We start from the raw sequence: 24548 nt of genomic DNA, 5'->3' as shown, positions 1-24548 counted from the left end.
CATTTGTATTCTTCTAACTAGATTGCCTTATAGGCACACTACAATGTGCAATTGTGTGTTCTTATATTCGCCAAATCTGTCTCATCTTTCTTCTTATATTTGAGTGTTTTGATATAAAATTGCCTTGCTATATTCAGTGTTTTTTCACCTTGATCTTGATTTTGAAGCAGGGTATAATTCTACTGCACTACGAGATTGTGAGGGCCATCGTATTTCCTCTGTCACTCAAGGTCAGTTTGCTCTCCACAGCAAGTTCACCTCACTGGTTATAAAGACTAAAAGCCAGAGCTGACTGGTTAAGTTTGTCTCTGGGAAGTTGGGAGTTGGGCTGAGGTGGGGCTGGAGGCTTCAGTCAGAGGCTCCTTATCGGAGTTGAGGAATATCCAGTACATATTCTGACACCAATGGCTCTGAGATGGAGATCATGCTATAAGGGAACACAGAAACTACTAACAGATATAGCTCAGCTGGGCAGAAGACAGGAAACAGAGAGCCAAGCTAGAAAAGCCATATTAACATAGACTTGAGTGTCATAGTTCTGAAAACTATCCAACATTCCTAATGTTCATGTATGTTTGCGACCTCCCTTCCATACATTAGCTGTGCCTGGGGAACACCAGGTAAATTAAAGTGGTTCTTGTCTTCAGGGATACTGTAGGAGATGTCCCTGCACAGAGACTCCTTGAGATATTCAGGCTAACATAGGAGATAGCCCTGCACAGAGACTCCTGGAGAAAGCAGGACTTGTGCCAGCTCCCAGAAAGCTATACAGATAAGGGCTAAGCACAGCAAGGGGAGGGTGTGGGTGGGGGAGGGGAGGACCCCAAGGTATTCAGCAAGGAGAAGAAACCACAGAAGAGGTGGCACTGGACTGGAAAGCAAAACTAGAAAGAAGGGTCTCTGCAGAAGACAGAATTAGTGTGTTCTCTTTGACCATCAAACATATAGCTTTCACCCTGAGAAGAGCATCTTCTGTGTGTGTGTGTAAGGGGTCCCACAGAAATCAGGCAGATACACAGAGCACTACAAAGAGAGGTCTACTACATATTAACTTCTCATTCAAAACAAGGGTCCTTACATCAAATGCTGGCTGTGAAAACTGATTTAAAAAATCAGCTCCTTCCCCCATTACAGCATTCCTGCTACCTCAGTGTAACGAGCTTGTGAAGGCGTGTACAGTTTGCTTGTTAGAGACCTAACCTGGGTACTTGTACTTCTGGGGACAAATGGTCTGAAAACTGGAAAGTCACCTGCTTTAGGAGCCTGTCCTTAGTGGTTTCCCAACACATAGTTCTGAGGACAGTGCCTTCTGCTTCCCTTACATGAAGGCGGCCAGAGCAGGGTGCCGAGAGGATGGTGGGTGCTATTTGGCAGGCATCCCAAGTTTTCATCAGTTCCTGAGTTTCTGTTCCATCCCTTGAGGTATACTTCCCAGGACATCCCAATTTCAAGAATATATAGCTATATGTAGAATTTAGGTATGTCTTTAGGCATGACTAACCTTCAGTACCCAGGTCACATGCATCCCTAGAGAGACATGCACGTATCCCATTGCATTTGCCATGTCACATGTCAAAAGGCTGGCTACTTCTGGAAGATGTCTATAATGTATGCATAGTTTCACAAGAGTGTGACCTTTCCCCTTATCAGCTCTGGGAAAGGAGACCCCAGAATCTGGGGCATGACAATGAGTTGTATTAGCAACTGGATGTCCTGTTTGGAGATGTAATTTGGGAAGAACTTAAGTTCCAAAGGGAACAATCCCACACAGGCTTTCCTTGTGCCACTCGGAGTACATAGTTCTGCACACAGAGCCCGCTCTTGATTCCATAATGTAAGGTTTCCCACTGAGGGGAGCCCCAGGAGGACCCAGGGAGGGGGCTGGGACACTTCCTACCTTGGCAGGCACCCTGAATTCTCCATACTCTTTCAGCAGCTCCTGAGTCTCCTCCGTGGTCTCTCCAGTGGAGGTATGTGTTGAGAGGTAATATTCTCCTGTTTCTTGGATCCAGTCTAGTGCCTGTGGGAGGAAACACCACCTCCAGTGCCCAGAAGGCAGCTCTCAGTGGCAAAACATGCCACACTGGGACGAAGGCTTATGTATGGGACCCAGGAAACGGGACAGGGTGGTAGCTGTGTTGCTCTGAGGGAGATTTGGTTTTCTGGTTTTGATTTTTTTTTTAAATTTATAGAGGCTCTCCTCTGAGTTGGGACAGCTCACCCCAAAGCAGTAGACTGTAGGCTATCATATATCAGACTCAGTATGTATACACTGGGGCTAGTTGAGTAGCTGTATATACACTGGGGGTTATTATAGGTCAGACCCAGTGAATACCAGTGTCAAACCCAGGACTAGAAAATCTAAATTATGGACAAGGGGGAACCTGATCTCCCTTATCCTGTCACCTCCACACCCCTGGCTTAACCTGCCTGCTAGTGTGGCTCTCTGCACACTCATCAGCAGTGAGGCAAAGCCCAGGGGAGTTCTGGACATACCTGCTTAGCACTGCGCTCAAACACCACATATTGCTGACACTGGTCTAACCGCCGCTTCTTCAAGGTCCAGAAGTGCAGGACACGGTTTTCCCTCTGCAAGAGCTCGCTCAAGATGGCTGTGGGTAGAGCAGGCGAGTAGCATCATGGGAAGGCTCAAAGCAAAGTCCCAACTACTTCAGTCCTGTTACCAAGAGGACTGGTAAGCCTCCCTTTAGGACCAATAAAGGATCAGAAAAAAGTGAATAAAAGCTAGAGATAGATACAACTCCCCAGAAGGGACCAGGAGCAGGAAGTGCTTGGTAACGACCTGTTTCTGAGGATTCAGTCGATGTACTCCAGTGACCCCAATTCTCTTCACAACAGTCTTACCATAGTAAGAGAGTTTGGAAAGGGAACCCCCCGAGACAACTGACATAGGCGGTCTGGAGCCTAGCAAGCATGGGAAGCCTCTGCGAGGACTCCTAGGCATTCCCAAGGAGCTTTTGGAGGAGAGGCAGGATATGGCGGCAGTGAGAAGGCCGCGAAGACATTTGGGCAGCCCACAGAATGAGCTGCAGTCTCAGCCCTGCACACGAGTGTCAGCCATAAGGCACTTTAACAGCAGAGCCACTGCTGGAAGCTTCTGGGCAGAGGGTATGTGGAACCTGGGCGGGAACAGGGCTTCATATCATCTTAGGCCCAAACGCCACACAGGTTTCTGTCTGATCCTAAGGAAGGCTGAAAACTCTTCTGTCTCCTGAATGATATTTGAGAGTATATGCAAGTCTTTTAGTACGACCAGGGAGCCTGGGGAGTATCCAGTGCGTGCCATCCGTCTCCTCACGGCCCCTAACACTGTCTGGGGACCTTGATTGATTTCTTGAGTGTGTTAAGTAGTATGCTCTATGCCTGAAGCAAGCAAATTTATTTTGTTTTATATCTGCTTCTTGTTTTCTGCAAACTATTAAATATACAGTATTAAGTATGTTTGATAAAATATATGGTAATGAGGGTATAGATAACCATGTTGACTAAGCATTTACTGTGTGTCACGCACATTTTCATAATACTTGTTATGCGTGTATTATGATGGTTCCCACTTTGCAGGTGAGGAAATCAAGGGAAGGCCCGAAACCTGGGCAGATGCATTGAGGTAGGGAGGAGTAGAGTTCGGAGTTACGCCGGACCCTTTGACCTGAGACCACATTCTTAGCTACCCTTGGTCTCCCAGTCCCTGGGGATATAAAGTACAGACCCTTGGTCTCCCAGTCCCTGGGGGAATGGTACTTTACTAAGATAGCACAACCTGAACTTCAGTGTTTGTACTTTATAATTTTTCTTGATTTTTCTTATTCTTTAGTTCCCCTTACTGCTCTGGGCCTAGAAATTTGACTTAAGGATGGACTCCATCCATGCCCCTTTAAGCATGACTGTAAGGATGGACTCCGCCCTACCCCTTTAAGCTTGACTGTAAGGATGGACTCTGCCCCACCCCTTTAAGCTTGACTATAAGGATGGACTCTGCCCAGGCTCCTTTAAGCTAAGACACTTCATCGCCCCCGTGGCTCACTATTTATGTATTCAGCATGGAAGTTTCCCCTCCTTCCCAGAGTGGTCAAGTGTACTTTTTCATTCTCAGACTGACCTCTGACCTCTGGCTCAGCCAAGTGACTTTCTCTGATAAAGAGATTGTTAGCTGATATGACACAAACAGGAGCTCGAGTTGTGTCTGCAGACGTGACCTGTCCCTTGCCTCCTTGTTGCACCATGGCTACTCTTGGGCAGTCACTGCCCTTTGGACTTGGAGTTCAGAATGAACAGACAAGAACCTCAGCTAACATCTGGAGCCAACCTCCAACAGCTGCATTGCTGAGCTTAGCCATGGCTACTGATGCTGATGGCGGCACCATGCCATCACCAGACAGTAGATGCTGATGGTGAGCAACAGTGGAAATTATGGTTGTTACTCAGCATATTAAAACCCCAATATAAGTGGCACTGGCTTTGGACTCAGGCAGCAGATGACAGGGACATAGCTGGTCTTGTCTCCATTGTCTGCATCTACACGGCAAGGGTCAAATAAGCCCTTGTTTCCTTAGTGTTTGTGTCTTGTGGCTTGGGTTCTCTGCTCGCTGCACCTTTAGGAAACCAACATAACCAATCCAAATCATGGGAAGCTCTGGAGAGTTTTAGGTGGCATTGCTCCCACCACCTAGGAGCTTTTGCAGATGGAGGTATATCCAGCCTCCTCTGGGTGCTTGTCCCATACAGTGTGGGTGTAAATGTGGTCTCTCAGTAGTTGGCCTTGCCCAAGCTGCCACCTGCACAAGTCAGAACATAAGCTCTGATATGGAATCAGCCACCCACAGGGCCTCATTCAAAGGCAAAGTAACATGTGGGAAAGGAGCTCAGTTTTCTCTTCCTGTTTAATTCTTTCCAGTGATTTGAATCATCCCAACTCTTGAGTTATCTGAACAGGGAAGGGAACTCTATCTAAAGCAGTCTACTGATCCCACTCTGACCATGGTGTCTCTAAACCCGGCTCACCCCTCACTCCAAGTCAGTTCAGGTCTTCTCCCTGGCTTAGTTGCCAGGGCTGTGATTTTCTAACTGGACAAGAGGATGTATGTATGTATGTATGTATGTATGTATGTATGTATTCATATAAGTATAATATACACATATACATATACGTATGATATACATATATATGTGTATGATATATATGTACACATATATATGTATATCTGGTTTCCTACACCAAGGTTAATTTCTGTATGGCAAGAGTGAACATTGAAAGAACAAAATGAAAATTTAGGCCAAATGTGATCAGACAATAAGCAATTTTAAAGGATATATGCTGTTTTTCATATACTCACAGACTGTGGAATTCAAAGAGATAATAAAGATGGCCTAGAATAGTAGTTCTGTAAATTCTATGTGCATACAGAATGCAGGTTCTGACTGTAGATCTGAGTTAGTCTGAAATTCCATTTGTATTAGTGTCCAAGTCATATCAATGTTGCTGAACTGGACACCATGGTTTGAGAAGCAAATGTTTAGACAACCTTTTTACTAAGCAATGTGGCCCAAGACTTGAATATAAATGAAAAAACAAGCAAACAAACAAACAAACAAAAAACCCCCAAAAACCCCAAAGCAAAAACCAAAACACCAAACAAAAAACCTCAACAACTTGGGGAAATCTTTCAGCATGGTAAGAGACAGTGGATCACCAGGGCCAGTTTCACTCCACACCAGACTGTTTCTTCTCAAGGGAGAATCCCTGGAGAGCCTGAGATGATGGGAGAGCTGGATCCACAGCCTGTTGCCAGGAGAGGCGGCCTGGCCGTTCACTAGTGCAACTGAAGCCAGCGTGGGCGGGCAGGCGGGCCTCCTCCTCACCTTTCACTTGCTGTTCCGGGCCCCTGGTGTGGCTGGCAACACTGGGCATGCTCACATTGTTCCTGTGGATGTACTTGAGGAACACCTCAGCGTTCCGCCGTGCCAGAGTGCAGGCCTAAGAGAAACAAAGACGTGAGGCCCTGTCTCTAGTCCGCATGTGGAAATCAAGACTGTGATGAGGTGCCTTTTTAGAAGCATTAAGGACTTATGGTGATGGGGATACTGGAGGGATCCAGTGGGAGAGGAGTTCTGGAGGTCACTTTCGGTTCACGGGATGCTAATTCCAATTTAGAAGGCTCATACTCTGATCTCTGCTTTAACCAAGGGCTTTTCCGTTTCAGGCAGCTGACCCGTTACTATGCTGACTGTGCATTATTGATAATGGTCACACCCAGGCTGGCTTTCTTCTTTTATAAGAGTGTTTCTTATGTGACCACTGTTGAGAACCCAGGAAACAGAAACCCACTTTAGCAAATCACATTTAGCAAACACACCTGATAACATAATTCTAATCTAAACTTAAATTGCCAACAATTTTCAAATTTATTTGATTGTCAATCACGCTCCCCTTACCTAAATAACACTAACAAGTACTCTCTTGTTGAGAAATATCAACCTCCATAAAAGATTCAGAGCCCCCAAAGGCTCCCACCAGCAGGGGCTGGCAGAGAGGACAGGCCACGTTCTCCTGGTGATGAATAGGACTGAGGTCTGGGAAGAGCAGCAGGAAAGAAGCCCTTCATATCTAGAATCCAGATATGCTGACGGAGTACTTCTAATGTCTCTTAAGCCCATAGAATTTATGAATTTCTCTAAAAATCATTTTTTCTATAACTATAAAACTAGTATATACTAATATATTTAATATATAGTAACAATTTAATATATATTAATAGATCAATGAATAATAAATTATCTCTAGATGAAGTTAAATTTTAAAATCTTACATTTATCTTTTGATCATATAAATTATATAATGATTGTTATATAATAAATATAAATTCAAATTATATGCTTTCATGATTACATAACAAGTAGCAACAAAGCTGGATCTGGTTAAAGCTAGTTGACGGGCCCAGGGACTCACAGGCTAATGAACTGAGAGCCATTAGTGAACATCTAAGGCTAAGGACTTTAGATGAATCAATAAATGTTAACAGAAAGCCGCACACCATCTGTTGGGCAGAGAATTACCACAGTCATGGGGAGCTTTTTCTCCACAGCTTTAGGAATATACGAAAAACATCAGCCCAGACGGTTTCTTTTCTTCTTTAAAAGAGTCATTTAAGTTTATGAAGAAATAATTTTTACTTTTTCTCTCTGTGCGTGAGGATGTGCGATGGATGTGTGACGGGCTGTGCAGGTGTGTGTGTGGGGTATATGTCCATACCTGCATGTGAAGAGGCCGGAGGAGGAGGCTGGGTATTCTGTTCAACCATTGTCAACCCTGCCCTCTTGAGACAGCATCTCTAAGAGAACCAGAGCTAGGCCAGGAAGGCCCAGTGACTCTGCTTCTCTGTCCTCAATGACGCTGGGGAAATGCAGTGCTGTGACTAGCTCCCTACACAGATGCTAGGGACCCAAACCCAGGTCCCCATGCTCACACAGCAGGTTCTCCCCCACCTCCCAAGCCATTCCCTGTCTCGAGAACCCTTGTATAACTCTACTTTAAACCCTTCCCGTGCTCCTTCAATTATTTTCAATTTTGTTTTGTAACAGAAAAACTTTTAAATTATTTTAAGCTCTGTGGAGGAAAATTTCTACCTATCTGTATTAGTTTAATCTGTTTATATTATGGGTTCTGACCGACACCTGTGTAGACACCAGACAGTAGGAAGAAACATGAGTCCATAAGGAGGAGGGGAGGGTTTAAGAAAGGAACAGAAAAATTTGGCGGTCAAGAGGAGAAGAGCTCTAATATAAAAGGTGGCTAGTTATAGAAGTAGGACTTCAGTGGTGGCATGTCAGGGAACACAAATTCTCTTTGAGAAACCCCAGCGGAGAAACATGAAAGTTTTGGGGTGAGTAGAGTCTGTGAACCAGCCTGAACTGGGAAGCCTGCTTCCAGGAGACTTTCAGAAGGACTTCCCATATGGACCAGGGCTGGTTTCCCTCCCTGAGACAGTAGGGCCCTATCAGAAACCCCCAGGAAATGTGTTTCTGCTTTCCTATAGGAGAATAAACATTGTGATATTTATTGTTAATTGAAAATTGCTAGATTAATAAATAGTATCTAAATTTATTGTTCAATGATAGAGTGTTAGCCTGACAGGCGTGAGACTCTGTGTTCAAACCCTAGCACTATAAAAGAAAACAATAAATCATTTTAATAAACTGACTATAAGTGACCATAACCATGTGATCTTTCTCACACTGCAGTGGCAATAATAATATATGTTCCACCCTTTTTTTGATGAAAGCAAAAGTGTCAGGAAGGAAAAGGACGTGTAAAATGTAGTTGATGGCTTTACACACTGACCAGGAGCTGGCTCTTCAGCCCCTTCCCTCTCTACATAAGAGGGAGGCAGGCAGAGGGAAGCCTTGATGAAAGTGGGTGCTGGTGAGAGGTGAGGGCGAGGCTGGACCTGAGCGCCGTGTGGCAGTATCCCCTGACCTTCAGGAAGGCCTCCTTCTGTTCCAGGTGCTTGCTGAGGAGTGGAATGACGTGGTCCATCTCTGCCGCCGGCACCAGCTTGTCTCTCCCGCCACACCAGTCCTCGTCTCTCCGGTACTCCTGCTCCAAGCTCTCCAGCACGCTGCACACCTGGGGAATCATGGGAGAAGGGGCTCCTTCAATGAACTGCTCAGCGGGTATTCTCCACAGACTTCTGCAGCAGAACTTTACACACTGCAGTGAGGTCCAGCCTGGAGATTTAGAGCAGTCACCATTCCCGGGATATTCTGAACAGATATTTTGAGAACCTTGTGACTGGAGGTAGAGATTGTGGAATTGCCACTTTACAGCTGATGGCTAAAGGCTGAAGCTATAGGGACTGATAATATCGCTCAAGATTATGAAGAAGAGTAGAGATGAAAAAGTAGGCTGGATATTTCGGGACTTTAAAGTGATATATATACACACACACATATATATATACATATACACAGTGATATATATATCTCACATACATATATTTAACATGTATCATACATGCACAACACATATGATATATATCATATACACATACATATATATGAGATATATATCTCACACACATTCATATGCATGTATATATGTATATATTATATTATATAGCTCTGTTTTTGTAACCTCGTGATAATTATGAATTATGTAGACCAGGCTTGGAGAAGATACTTGATGGCTTGCCTTAGCATCTGTATTTGTCTGACAGTCAGGAGCCTCAAGCAGTGGTGAAGTGAAAAGCTACCTCCCTTGTGTGATTTATGGGCTATAAATGAAAGTCATCTTTCAAGTCCCCTGGGGACAGATGTTTAACGTCCTACCATAAGGCAGTGACATCTTTAACATCCATCTTTATTATAAAATCACATTTCTTTCTGAGGGAGAATACATTTGAGTTAACTTCAAAGACATAATTTTTTTTAAGTTATAAAAATTCAGAGAGAACAAGCTGAGGGATGGTCTCTCAGCATGGTCTCTCTGAATGACCTCTTATAAATGACCTCAGAAGAAATCAGAGCATCAGAGAGAGTCCACACGGAGAGTTGGGTTGAATGTTGCAGTGGGAGTCTCATGGCAGCCTGGTATCAGTGCATGGAGGGTACAGAAAATAAAACCTCAGCAGGCACTTGCCTCATACGCCTAAGAAGAAAGCTCCCATCCCTAATGTGCCGAGACCAACCAACCAGAGAGCAGAACCCCGAATTCCTTCACTTTCCTTCAACAGCTTTGGGTACTTGTTGGGCAGGAGTTGGGAGAGTAGCTGAAACCATCTTGGCCTTCTCTGAAAAAGTCATTCTTCTTGGTAAAGAGTATGTCTGGTTTTGAGACAGGGTCTCATCAAGCCCAGGTTGGCCTTGAATTTGCTAAGTAGCTAAAAGTGGCCTTGAAATTCTGGTCAAGGGCTTTATGCATGCTGGGTAAGCACTCTACTAACTGAACAACTACATCCTTGCCCAAGGATGCGGTGTTTGGACAGAATGTTCACTGAGTATGGACTCAGCTGAATGATGACTGAGGCAGAACCCCCTCCTCGTGCTTGCCATGTCACGAGAAGTCTGTCCCCAATCAAAAGGTGACTTGTCTAGCTCCCACCTCTCCGACTTCTTTTAATGCAAGACACAAGGCATGCATGCAAGCTCTTGTCTTGAGATGAAATAGATAACAAAACGTGCAGAAATGTCAAAACTAAGACACTTGAGACCTGTTCCACCACAGGACAGAATCAAAGACTTGAAGAGGTCTTTGTACAGCAGATTCCGGGCCCTTTAGACTCTGAATGCATTTTTAGTAGCTGCTGATGGGGGAACTGAGAGACACATGAACAACCTGTAGGGACAGTTTGGAGTCTAGAGATACCAAGTTCAGGGAAATCGGCGGGACCCTAGGTACTTAATGAAAAGCAAACACTGATTTATATCATCAAGTGTGGGGGCAGTTTGTCACACAGCATGATTCTGACAATGGCTGACTGATTTGCTTATTCAACACACATGATTTCTACTTCAACACCTCCATACTGATCTGATGAGTTTGAGAAATGTATGAAAAGGAAAATCACATGGTTCCTTGCTGTAAAGGAAAAAAAAAAAAAACCTAAGAAAGCCAATGGTAGTGTTTCTATGAGTCATTCTTTTATTCTCACAGGTTAGTGCCAATATGCCTGGCTTTTGATACTATACAATTGGAGGCAGAAACCAGCCTCTTTCATCTTCCACTCATGCCCCCAGACTTCCCTCTCACCTGCTCAGAGGTCTTGTAAAAGGCCACAGAGGCATTGACAAGTTTCAGCCGGTCCTCCATCTTTAGCATGAGCTGTTGCCAGTGGAGGGCCACCTTCTCGGCACATTCTCGGATGGCATCAGCGTCATAGTGGCCGGCCTGGAGCAGTGCCTCTGCCTTCTGCTGTACCTGCAGGGCGCTCTGGTGCGTCTTCTGCAAGGAAGTGGCATGAAAGAGGGACTGGGCACGAGGGGAGGAGAGAGCGGTCCATGGGAGCAGCCCAGGTGTGATATGGGAGGGGTGGAGTGAGGTGTGGTTGGAAAGATGCAGAGAAGTTAAAGAGCTTTAAATGACTGATCCATTTGTCACGGTGATTAACACATTACTGCCTCTAAGGCACATTTACACAAAGGAAATCATACAAGTCATTCATCCCCCAGGGCCCTAACTCCTGACCCCATTCTTAACTTTCTACCCCATTGCCCTAGATTTTAAGGCTATTTCAGTTCACATAGGAGAGAAACAGAAGCTATATAGAAACCCTGCCACCGATAGGCCCCTTAATCTCTTTTTCAAATTTAATCATAAAGTTGCTTATCACAGCTTTCAATGATTACTGGTGCAGTATTTTACAGATTAAATAACACACCCCAAAAACACATGGAACACACATCTCAACTGGCAATGCACAATCTGAACCGTTAATGGTCAGTTTGAAAAGGATTCTGATAGAAGGCTTGAAGAATGAGCTCTCCTGTCCCCACTGCCATTCTACAGTTACTCCACCAAAGTAGCTCCCTCCTGCAGGCAAGGATGAGCTCCAAGCAGGAACTTTTTTGCTATTTGCAGTGGCTTTTAGGAGACAGCATCTCGCTTGGTTTATGGTTTCTGATTAGGGCTAACTATGCTCTGGACCTTAACTGCAAGAGGCTGGGGGACCTGGCTGGTGGATTAAGTGGCAGGGGAAAAAAGCCAAAGGAGGTTCAGGCTTTTTAAGACAAAACACAGATGCGATGATCCCCCTGTCGGATAGTTTTATGTCTACTGGACACAAGCTAGAGTCATCTGAGAGGAGAGAATCTCAATTAAGATGACAAGTCCCTCGTTTCCCCCTAAGCATCTCCTTGATCTCACCCCACACACCTGCCTCTCCCTGTCATTAGATTTCATCCTGGGCTTCCTGCTTGCTTAGCTCTGTCTGCAAGGAGTCTATGTGCTCCCCAATCCCAAACCTGCAGCCGCTCTGCAACTCCATTTCCACCAGTATCCCTGGCCCTTTGAGGCCTTTAGCCCTGAGAGCGCCAGTTCTAACGACTGTCAGTGCTGGGCTCTCACTCTGAATGAAGCTCCAGAAGGTAAAACAGGGTGGGCTAGCCCCTCCCAAGCTCCAATGACTTGCTTTGTATAACAGGCACGGTTTCCTTGGCCTTGCTAACTGCTCCCATCTTCAGAGCTCTTATCCGCTCCCCTGGCTTCTATTATGTTCCCTTCGAAGAAGGCTCTTAGTGTCAGATCCTCCTCTGGAATCGTCTTCTGATGGAGGGGAGCTCACCTCTCACACTTCTGAGGAGGTGCTGCCAGCAGTGGCAGGGCAGATGCCAAACCTATCTCTTTAAAATGGTTCCTAAAAGTCACTGGCCACTTATGCTGGTGGCCTCCTCTTACCCACTTCCCCTGCCACCTAGAATTGATCACGATCTTGACCTTATCCCTGACTGCTCCCTACTCCCTCACAACTTCAGACACACATGCTTATGTCAGAGAAATAGCCATTTTTCTTTCCTTCCAGTCCTAATTCATAGGTCCATTCTGTGCATTTTCTTTTCCTTTTCTTTTCATGTGGCATGCTAGGATTGTCTTGGGGTCCTGCATGTCCCAAGCCCACATCTGGCCACTGAGCCACGTCCCCAGTGCCTCACAGATGGTTTCAGCAGCTTTGCTTAACTTGGTGGATTAGGAAGTGCTCCTGTTATTCGTTCATCCCTAAGGCTTCCATCTTATGAGCACCACTTCCTTCTCTCTGTTCAAAAGTCTTCAGCGGCTCCCTCATTGTTTCTGTCACTCAAACTGGCTGTCACAAGAGCCCTCCACAACATGGTCTGTTTCACAATACCAACTAAGCTTTCTCCCCAAACCTCTGAAAGTGAGCCACACTCCTCCTGCCTTGCTCTTCCTTCTTCCTGTCCTTGGTGTATGCTTTAAAACCCAATCAATAATCCCTTCTGTCCTTTGAACCTTGCCTCAAACCTGCCCTCCTTCAGTGAATCTTTTCAGATGGCCTGAAGCTCAGAGCAAACCCCCTTTCTCTGAATGCCTTTGCTACTTATTTAACTCTTGGAGGGTCCCTGTTGCTTAGAAGGCAAAACTGTCACAGTGGGGCAGAGGTGTGTGTGGGATCAATCAAATGGCTGTCACTTTTCCAAGGGTGGTGTGTGTGTGTGTGTGTGTGTGTGCGCACGTGCGCGCACACGCCTATGTATGCTTGTATTCTGTGTTGGGCCTTATGATTATGCATTTTCTGGTTCATGCAGCCCTTCTATGAGGTGGATTTTATTTCCAGCTTAGCGATTAAGACATCAAGTCACAGCAGGCTAAATGGTGCGCCTCAAAACCAACATCAAAACAAGTGGTAAACCTTCTCCTGCTTGACCTATTCCCCAACTAATATTCTTTACCACACATGATTTTTTTCTCTAGGATTGGAATGAAAACTACAGCATTTCTCATTTGTAAGAAGGTTCTCCAGATGAATGTTAGTGATTATGACAATTATGTCTTCTGTCCTAAACATGTAATAACTGTCAGCGTAAACCTGTTTTAATGTTTTATCTTCAGATAGTGCAGAGTAATCTCTACTTCTGTATAATTTGTGTTATATAATAAACTCTGTGCCTTACTCTGAAGTTCATTACTCTGTAACAATCCTGAGTGGGCTTTTCTTCTTTAATTTCCTGAATGATAAACTCTCATCCGTGTGGCCTAATCTTTGCTTGCTAAGCTTAAGTCATTATTTTGTATCCATTTTCACTCCTTACCATCTAAGCCTATTGAGTGTTAGAGTTTTAAGATGTGGGTTATCAAGGACATTAATATTTAGTAGGTGTAAGTGCAAGAAAATTGAACTAAATCAATTGAATTTATTATCTAGTTTAACCACTTTTCTGGTATAATACTTATGCACAAAAGTATGGGAGGATTTCAAATAAAAATGGATTTTAAAGTTGAGCTGCTCTGTCTGAAGGCCATGGTTTCTGAAGGCACAACAGCACATCCAGAGCACTAACAAATAGGAATCCATTTTGCTTAACAAACCTCACTGCATTGAGGCACCATTTGGTTCTCTGCATAGAATATTCTAGGGACATTTTCCAGAAAACCAGGCCTATCAGGGACAAATACTGACCTTTCTAGGGAAACCTCCAAAGCAAGGCTTAGAACGATCCTGGCTTGGCCAGGGTCATTCCAATGTACAACCACTTTTCTAGATTAATTATTGATAACACTCTCTTTTCCTTTTCGTTTTGTTTTGCTTGAGATAGGGTCTGTCTATGTAGCTCAGGCTGTCTTTGCAATCCTCCTGCCTTAGCCTCCAGGAGTTCCAGGATTATATTTCCCTTTACTCTAAAAAATGTCTGTTTACACAACAAATTGTTTTGTTTCACCAATAGCTATTTTCCCTGTGGAACTCTTGAGCTTGCTTCCTTAGGTAATTAGAAGGCAAATTCTATCCCCATCCCAGGCCCAGCAATCAGCAAAAGACCTGCAGTAACGCTGGCACACAGGAAGAGCCAAACTAGCTTAACCTTCCTTTAAACTGGCTTGCATCCAGCCTGGTATACTGTGAAACATGCTGTGGTCCATCACTCCGGGGTTGAACATTAGGACGACCATGAGTCTGAGTCTTGCTTGGGCTAAATAGTTAAGTTCAAGGTCAGCCTGGCTTACACAGTGAGCCTGTGTTTCAGAGAAACATCTCTTTCATCCTCTCTGGAACATTCTTCCCCTGATGCAGAGCCCAGCTTACACTCCATTTACAGACAAGCATAGGCTGTCTGGAGGAGCGTGTGAACATTTCTGGCTGTGCTCCTTGTTCATTTAGCTACACCACAACCTAATGACGTTCCATCACCAAAATGTTGTTGTAATTCTATTCGCTCTGCAGTCCTAGAGATCACAGACACCAAGCCTAGAGTCACCTATAGCTTAGCATCAATTGTTAACTAAAGCAATCTCCCACAAAACCCCAGGAGGGCCTAGGAGACATTTATCCTTAGCAAGGCTCTACTATGCAACAATGTAGCAACATCTCCCCAAATTAATACCTATTGCATACACAGAGCTTAGTCTTTCAATTACCATGGAAACATTTACCCACCCCTTTTCAAAGTTCACTGGGGTACTCTAGTGTGCTGTGAGGCTTAGTCTGACTTGTCAGATGTTTGATTAAGAGACTAGAATTGTAATCACCCAATCCAAGTATTCTTATTCAAGGAGAAAGATGACCAAGCATTATCTTTGCTTAAATCCCCCATAGCTTCACATCATCTGTTGCCAAACCCTCACTGCTGCCTAAGTCTATAGAGCAATGGTTCTCAAAATTCCTATTGTTGCAACCCTTTAATACAGCTGTTAGGTTGTGGTGACCCCCTCCCCCAACCTTACAATTATTTCATTGTTACAACATAACTGTAATTTTGCTACTTTAATGAGATATAGTGTAAATATCTGATATGTAGGATATCTGTTATGCAACCCCTGTGAAAGGGTCATTCAACCCCAAAGGGGTCATGACCCATAGGTCAAGAACCACTGCTATAGGCACTTGACCAGTAAGTACCTGGTTATAACCCCAATCTAGGTCTCTCCTGAAGAGCTCTTACCATTATCAATTTGGGATTGCCGTTAACTATAACAGAGACATAAAACTCCTTGCTTCTGGGTAGCTCTTCTACAGCAAGTGAGCTGCTTATACTGCATGTGCATTGTACTGTTTGCTTTTCAACCTCAAATCCCAGACAGTACCTACAGACTACTAATACTTCCTGAGAAGATATCACGTAGCTTATGGGAACATGTCAGTCATCTTAGCGCCATTTTTATATGCATGAGAGATGGCTTCTGGAAAATTAAATGGCTGAATTCAATTAATATCAGTTTACAAAAGGCTATCAATCAATCGGACTGCCACATTAAAAGACATTTATGAGCACATAATTTAAATTCATTATTTTTCTGCCATCGTTATGTAGAATTTTTTGCTAGTGGTAATTTTAAAAAAGAAAGTAGCCCCTTTGTAGTTCCTGCACACCCAGAAGTAGGCAAAGTCCTACAGTGAACCACATACAACAAGGATCTGAGGTTTTTGTCCGTTGCCTTTTTCTCCACTGGTGCTCAACCTATTTTGTTTTTAATATAGTTCTGTGGGTCATTTCTATTCTTTCTCAGACACTACTGAGAAGCAATCTCCTCTCTGGGAGAAGGTCCTAGCTTGAAGATAATTGAGGGTATTATTTAAAGCAAGGCAACATTACTTTATCCCAAGTGAATTTTTCTTTAAAAATGGGCCTTTTTAAAAACCTTAGTAAAAGGTTCCCAGCTGGTAAACTTCTACTTGCAGTTCATTCCTCAAATATGGCTTCTGCTAGCATAACTGAACGGCACTTTCAGCATACAAATGTATGATACAGTCTCTTGCAAGCCTTGTGGTCCTTGCTGAAAGTCAGATTCTAACCTAGAATCCAAGTGCTTATAAGTATTATTCTGGTTTACTACTGACCTGCACAACTGTATGCCCTCATTTCCGAGTGGCTTTCTACAGGAAGCCTTGTCGCCTTTTACCTTAGTATTTCTCAATGGTATATAGTTTGTGAGTAAAATGGATAAAATTCTAACTGCACTAGGGTCTTGAGGCCCAAGGAGCAGCAAATATTCTCATCTGAAGTGTGCATACATGGCTCCTTATCTCTTGGAGGCAGAAGGAAACCTGCTTTCTGCATACCTGAGTGTGAAGGAGGCTCCTGCACTATGTCACTAGAAAGCACAAGGGTCCCACCACCCAAGGGAATGCGGGCAACTCAGACAGCCATCCTACCCAAAGCCCAGAATCAAAGAGGAGAACAAGACAGTGCATCCAGATTTGGGGGTTACCTCGATGGCTAGCTGGAACTGTTCATGCTCCCGCTGGAGCTGCTCTGCCTCAGACAAAGAGCTGGCGTTGACCATGCTGGCGTTGAGCATTGACTCTCCATTGCGGATCCATCCCAGAACCTAGGGAGTTGGGACAAGCACTCAGGTGAATGGCTCTCCACAGTTTCTCCAGAGCTGTTGCTTTCCCTATGGCTACTTCAAAGGACTATCTTCTCTTCCCTGTTAGCGAGAGGACAGCAAGGATCCTGAGGCGCCATCTCTCCAGTCTCCCTGTATCTGCACTCATAAGGCATGCACTTCCTGAACTCACTTTATTCTCAAGTCATTTCCTCCCCCTCTAACTCTGCTGTCCCAAGGTTCCCACCAAATTAACATGACTTCATCTGGCTGTATTTTATGCATGTCTAAACTTCTTTCTCGAACACAGAATGGTATAGAGAAATTCCAATTGTTGATATTTTTTTCTTTCAGGTCTTTTTATTACTTATGTTTTTATGTTTTAATTATTTGTTGATAATTTCATACAGTGTATTTGGATTACATCCTTTCCTCTTCTCTAACTCTTCCTTTTTGTTTTCTTAAAGGGCCCAGTTCAAATAAGAACCTCTTGAATTTGTTCACACGCCACTCTTCTTGTTAAAGGGCAAAACCAGAACAGGGAAGTGGGAAGGGGTGGATGGGAGAACAGGGGGAGGGAAGGGGACTTATGTGACTTTTGGGGAGTAGGGGGCCTGAAAAGGGGAAATCAATTGAAATGTAAATTAAAAATATATCAAATAAAAAAAATAATCTCTTTCTCCTGCAGTATGGCTGCTGTATTTTGTGTGGTTCACTTTAGAGTGACTTACCACAGAACAACTTTTAGTTATTTCAATCTATATTTTAGCTCCTTCTTAAAACTGTGAACTCCTTAAAGTCTAGGACAATCTTCCAGTCAAATTTTAATCTCCCATATTCACTTAATGGCTCTCACATAGTATTGGTCTGAAGGTAAAGAAGATTACCTAAGTCACATCCTGGGGCCTGTCTCTTACACAGCAGCCCAGAGTATACAAGCTTGAGTAAGCAAACAATCAAAGAATAGATCATTACCAAAAGGGAAAGTAAAATCTAACCAACTTAAATTACCCAGTGGCCTGAATATGACTTTGAGGTTTCCTGATAAGTACCGTGGAAAAGAAATATAAAATGGGAAATATCAGAAGGGGAGCAAGACTGAGTACTGCCCGGAGAGCAGAGGTTCTCAGCCTGTGGCTCACGATCATGAGACACGGCTCTGTAGCAAAGTTATAGTTATGAAGTAGCAATGAAAATAAATGCATGGTTGGGGGTTCCTAAGACCACCAACACTATGTTTTCTTATGGTCAGGACCCACAGGTTGAGAACCCTTAGTCTAGAGCAGCCAAGGAAATAGAGATGTAATTATCAGGCTAACAGACTTGGGACAACTAATCCAAAGGGAAGCCCTAGGCTCTGAAGACCTTCCTGGTGTGTGGTCACTAGAACATTGGCAAGCATCTCCTTTTCCAGGGAGCCTGAGACTCTTGCTTGGTGAGGAAAAAAGTTCTGAGATTTCAAAAATCAATGAATACCATCTCTATATTACTCCCTGTAAGGGGAAGACACTGCAATCTATTTCTGATTGGTTCTTAGCTTTTTATTTCTTGTGTTGAATAAATGGAAAGTTTGTTCTCCTGGTCTCCTGCCCCATAACTCTCATAGGCACCCTGCAGATTTCATTCCTAAGCAGAAGCTGACTGATGCCTTATTGTGCATAGATAACAAGAGGAATAAATCCTGCCAGAGCTGAGTGATTTGGATTGAGAAGTTAATTCATGGCCAATCTGGCAGATTGTGGATGAGATGCCAGTCTGTATAGTAATTAGCTGTAGGAAATAACTGTTCAGCATGTATGTGTAAAAACTCTTCTTGTCCCTGGTGGACTGTGGCTGGCTGGCTCGAGGTGCTAATGACTTTGAAAAGCTGCCTGTTGATCTGAGAACATTCATTCACAGACTGCGAGGCCAAATTCTTTGCCTCTTTGGAAAAATGGCGCTCACAGTGTCTATTTTTAACTACGTCCCTCTATCATGTTTCACTGCCTTCTGCTTGCTTTAGAGACTCATTTGTGGGTGTCATCAAAATACCTTCTGCATGAGCATCACAAGTCAAGGTTAGCCTACTCCTCGAGAGACTTGCTAGAATATTTTCTTCTAGTTCTAGCCACCTCGGTGGTAGCTATGCTGGTAGGAATACCCATGTCCCAGAATTCCCCACTGAGTGATGGCATGCACTTGAGTATCTACTTCTTTCAGTAAATCATTCGATATTCTTGTTCACCTGTATTTCCAAAATGCCATTTACGAAGGCATTCTAGGACTTTAGAGTCCTAACAATTTGACCTTAGGAATACAGAAATGCATGGAAATTTATAGGCAGGGCTTTAAACCAGTGTGGAACTGAGTACTGCGAGTCAGTTCTGGAAGCAACACAGCATAATGGATAGAAGAATAACATCTGAAGTCAGAGAGCCCGACCTCATCCCTTCCTTGGCAGAATTGATAACGTCCCTGAACCCTAGCCCTAGCCCTAGCCCTAGCCCTAGCCCAACCCTAACCCTAACCCTAACCCTAACCCTAACCCTAACCCTAACAATGGTGCTGCTAGTTTTGATTTTCAGTTTGGAGCAAAGATGAATAGTGCTGTGATTCTTCAGTTACAATTCTCCCAGTGAGGAAAAAAAAGCCATTTAACTTTATTTGGTTATCTAAATGGACACCATTTTGATGTTGCACTATATTCTCAGGTTGCTATCAACCGTTGTCCTCAGATCACTGAGAGTCCTGTTGGCATATCTGTCTATTTATGAGGTTTTTTCAATTCTTCTGGTTCATCAAATGTGTTAGTTATTATCCCTTGAGCATCCTAGTGTGCTAGGCAGTGTGGGAACTATTGTAGCTAAAATGAGGAAATATTGGTTCTATTAATATCAAACTGTGACTTTAGAAACATTTACTCAAAGGTCACCTTTCTCACCTGTAAAATTGTGTCTACTTTTCTTCACTGAACAAAAGAGTTAGAATAAAAATAAAATTCTTAATGGAAAAGCACTTTTCAAACATAATAGTAGCATTTTGCTCTAATCACCTGCAGTATCAATTTACCTAACAGGTTAGTGCTATGGTTTGAATATAAAAATGTCTTCTATAGGCTTATGTATAGAAACACTTAGTCCCAAGATGGTTCCTGCCACTCTTTGGGAGGAAATGAGTTACTGGGCAGTCCTCAATGCTTTAAACAATGAGCTACTCTGTTCATTTTCTGCTCCTGAGGCTGAAGCTCCTGACAAGCTGGCCTTTTCTACCTGATGCCACGTCTCCCCCACTGTGATACACTGTATCACTTTGTCTCCTCCACTGTGATACACTGTATCGCTTCGTCTCCTCCACGGTGATACACTGTATCACCTCGTTTCATTCACAGTGATACACTGTATCGCTTCGTCTCTTCCACTGTGATACACTGTATCACTTCATAAGCCAAAGGAAACCCTTCTCTTGCAAGTTGCTTTTGTCAGGGCATTTTATCATAGCAAGGAGAAAGGGACTAGGACTTTGATGGAGAGAGATAGCTCTAAAGGTCATTTTCAGCTCTAGCACGTCACACCCTGATAAAAGCCAAAGATTGTCCCTCTAACCTTGGAGAACAGTGTATTCACTGAATCCAGAAATGTATTCAGAAAGAAACTGAATATGTAGAAACCAGAGATTGGAAGAAAGAATATTACTGTTTGGGGACTAAAGTGCTAGGCCAGGAATTCAGCTTAGATTTTTTTTGCTTATCAGGAGAGCTAAAAATATAGACCTTTTATTTTCTCAGGTCCAAGAAGCTCATGTCAGCCCACACCAGGAATAGACAATGGCTACCCACAGATGCTGATGACCCTAAGCTGGGCAGCCTGGACCCAGTTCTCTTGGAGGTTGGAGAAATGGCTTGCAGATGACTGTTCTCCTGGTCATACCCACCACAAAGCCAAGAAGTTGTTCTCTAGTCAACTGACTCTGGATTGTTAATGTAGAGGACCTCTCTCCAGGCCTGGTTACTTCTATGATTCCAACCACAAAATAAATTCTTGGCTCCCTAGATGTCTACCTTCAGAATTCCTTAGTTTTGGAAGTGCATGAGATTGTATGTGTTTATCGCTTATGGCTTTATAGGCTGTGTCCATATTCAATTATGCCCTCTAATTATCTCCATTAGGAAACAATGTCCTTTTGTTTGTTTCACTTGGACCTATGCCAGTTCCTTTCTGATTCTGATACAAACTTACCAAAAGTAATCATCACAGAAGCATAAGGGCAGGCTAATATTTTTTCTTTGTTTAAGTGTCTATATTGATCATAAGCAAATTCTGGCCAGATTTGGACCACAGAATCAATCCAATTATTTTACATGTTCTCTCCCTCTCCCTCCCCTCCCCCCTCTCTCTTTTTTCCGAGACAGGGTTTCTCTGTATAGCCCTGGCTGTCCTGGAACTCATTCTGTAGACCAGGCTGGCCTCGAACTCAGAAATCCGCCTGCCTCTGCCTCCCAAGTGCTGGGATTAAAGGCATGCACCAGCACTGCCCGCCATGTTCTCTCATTTTATATTCAATATATACATATGGAATACATATGGACATGTTTTCTGTTTTATGCCATTACATCATCTCCCAATCCCCACCTGAATTTAGCTGATAGTTGTGAGGTCATCTTTACCTCAAGTAGTAATGTTCCTGGAAGCAGCCAGAGAATTTTGTGGGGCCTGGAGAGTAATCTGAGTGGCTTTTGGGTGACCTGGGACCTGCACCGAGTGCATGTGCTGTAATAAGTGCAGTGGTTTCCCTTTGGGGTCTGGTTTTCTCCAGAACTATGTGTCCTGCCTGTCTTAGATACAGCCAATCACTGAATAAGAAATCTGTGGCATTCATCAGTCTGTGACATTTCATTTGTTTGGAATAGTTGAAGATAAATTTCAGTCAAATGTTTACAGATTCTTCATTCTTTAAAGCTTCACTATAATATAATTTCCAGATAACTACCCTTAGGATTATGATGGCCACACACAGTCAAATGCAAACCTTTAATGTATGAGCTCCAACATCAGAGCTGTATCATAACGCAGTACTGAGTCCTCTGATTTTGGCCTCATTAATGGCACTTCAATTAAGGTGCTCTCTCTCTCTCTCTCTCTCTCTCTCTCTCTCTCTCTCTCTCTCTCTCTCTCTCTCCCTCTCCCTTCCTGCTGTTCTCCCCCTTCTCTCTGAGAATATATTCTCTCAAGCCTGCATCTAAACATAGCTTCACTGATCAATGCTGACATCTAAATTAACTCCCTTTTCCAAGTGTCAACAGCTTAGAAATCAATATTTCCTGCTCCACCGATTTCCCTCAGACACAAATGCTTCCTTTGACACTGGATCAGATGGATCCTGGATGAAGGAGCTTCTACTGACAAGGAAAACAAGTGCGACTAATGAGGCATGGTGGTTTAACCAAGCAGCAGTTCCCGCTGCTGTGAAGGACCACTGTCCTGCGGAAAGGCCTCTGTGGGTTTCTCAAGTATCAGGTGAGCACTCATTCTTTCCTGTTTGTTTGTTTGTTTGTTTGTCTTTCTTGACACAGGCTTTCTCTGTGTAGCCCCAGCTGTCCTGGAACTTGCTCTGTAGACCAGTCTGGCCTCAAACTCAGAGATCTACCTGCTTCTGTCTCTCTAGAGCATTCTTCCTTGTATAGATTTTTAACTACAGTTCCCCTGTGGGTGACCCACGCCTTGCTGCTGAGTAGGCACCTGCAGAAGGAAATGATGCCCTCCAATTCATGGAATTATCAATGGGATTGCATTTAGATATCAGTCCATTGATGCTGGGACAAAACATGAAGCAAAAAGCAAAAGCAAAAGTCTAGGTTTTCCTTCAAAGCTCAACAGGAATGTTCTATTCTCTACTTTGTTTGAAAGCCCTTTCCTACCATCCACTAGTTATGAAATGACCAGGCATGGGCACACAGGTAGACTTTGACATGTCTCATCCCCGCTGATCTCAGGCAGGTGCCCTTCTCTGTGGAGCCAAGGCTACCCCTGTCCATCTCAGATATGGTGAGGCCACGGAAGTCTGACTACATTCTGTTGCTGATTCTCTCTATGGCTTCTGTGTGCACCGAGGGGTTATGGGTCCCTGCAGAGGAAAACCCTAGATTTTGGAGATGTAAGTTTTAGCTAACAATACAAGAGGCCTCAGTGGCTCCCCGATCCTATGGTACCTCAATTTTCTTACTTGTAGACAATACTTCACCCAAGGGCTTGTTCTCATGAAGTAAGATCTTTCTTTTCTTCCCATATGAAAATAGCATACTGTCATGAATCCAAGAGTGTTAACATTTTGTATGGTATGGTGTTACTATGCTTAAACTGGGACTTCCACCATGTCCTCTGTATGGATAACAGGTCTTCCTGGGAGCTCAGGAGGGACCCTGGTGTGATGAGGCTGAGAACATCTAGATAGCAGCTCAGTGTGCAAGCCGGGTGTGCAGCTCTCAGGACATGTGCATGAGCTCTAGCTGAGCACTCATTGGAAGCTGGGGGGTATTGCACATGCTCTTAGCCACAAGGCCAAGAAGCGAAGCTGGGGGGTATAGGAGACCATTTCACCCAACACGACAGACAACCGTGTGACAAGTGTGACATAAGCATAAGAAAGGGATACTCTAAATGTAAACAACTAAGCAACAGTTGAATCAAATGACATGTCAATGCTAACACAGTTAATTTAAATCTAAGCTCCAGTTATCACTGCACATAGGAAAACATGTTAAGAGTAGAAGATGCTTCCCTGCCCAGAACAGTTTGGGAGGTGGAGCTTGGCCTCCAAAGCAGTCCACTGGGTCTCCTAGGAGGGTGTGATGCGGACATCAGCAGCCATTGAGTTAAGGTGGCAGGCTGACCAGCCAGGCACTCCTGGACACTGGGTGGGTGGTAGTGAACTCTTTCCTTGTTGTAACCGGTGTCTGGGGACCCTCTAAGCTCTAGTGGCCTCATCTGAAGAATGGGAATAGTGTCTGCCTCAGAGAGAAGCAAGAATATTGCTGGAGATAGAATCAGCACCCAGAAGTAGAACTGCTAATGCTTTCATGTCTTCAGTCTATCAAGAGATGCCTCCATTACTGTTCACAATAACTGCCACTTAGGCTGCTTAGGATAGCAACATTTACAAGTGTGCCATATGTGTATGTTTCTGAGTATGTCCTCCAGTAAAATGCTTGGTATAATACCTTGTGCAGATAGAATTCTCTTTCTTTTCCTTTTTAACATTAACTTTTAAATAACAAGAAAATGTTTTTGTATGATACATATGTATGTATTCACATGTGTGAGTGTGGATACACGTGTGTGTGTACTTGTGTGTGTGCACACGTGTCTATGTGCATGTATGCATGTATGTATGCATGTGTGTGCGCGCACATGTGTGTGTGTGAACATATAGAGGCCACACTCTGATGTTTGGTATCTTTGTCAGTTTCACTCCCCTTTTCTTCCTTTCTTTCTTTCTTTCTTTCTTTCTTTCTTTCTTTCTTTCTTTCTTTCTTTCTTTCTTTCTTTCTTTCTTTCTTTCTTTCTTT

General features: G+C 43.7%; 1 protein-coding gene across 4 annotated transcripts in view; it reads right to left on the bottom strand.

The window, feature by feature from the left end:
• The window catches only part of Kalrn (kalirin RhoGEF kinase), a 431561-nt gene that overhangs the window by 59279 nt on the left and 347734 nt on the right, over positions 1-24548 (bottom strand). For 2 of the 4 annotated variants that reach the window (XM_052158466.1, XM_052158468.1), the window contains exons 16-21: positions 16892-17011; positions 10766-10984; positions 8495-8644; positions 5881-5995; positions 2497-2612; positions 1898-2020 (exon numbers count right to left, since the gene is read on the bottom strand). In XM_052158466.1, coding sequence (XP_052014426.1) covers positions 1898-2020; positions 2497-2612; positions 5881-5995; positions 8495-8644; positions 10766-10984; positions 16892-17011 — 843 coding nt within the window. The remainder of the gene's footprint in view (positions 1-1897; positions 2021-2496; positions 2613-5880; positions 5996-8494; positions 8645-10765; positions 10985-16891; positions 17012-24548) is intronic. The other 2 variants (XM_052158467.1, XM_052158469.1) reach the window with 1 other exon arrangement.

Source organism: Apodemus sylvaticus, chromosome 15 (assembly GCF_947179515.1).
Source record: "Apodemus sylvaticus chromosome 15, mApoSyl1.1, whole genome shotgun sequence".
NCBI classification, from domain to species: domain Eukaryota; kingdom Metazoa; phylum Chordata; class Mammalia; order Rodentia; family Muridae; genus Apodemus; species Apodemus sylvaticus.
Note: the sequence above shows the minus strand (reverse complement) of the source record. Positions and strands in the feature narration are given on the sequence as shown.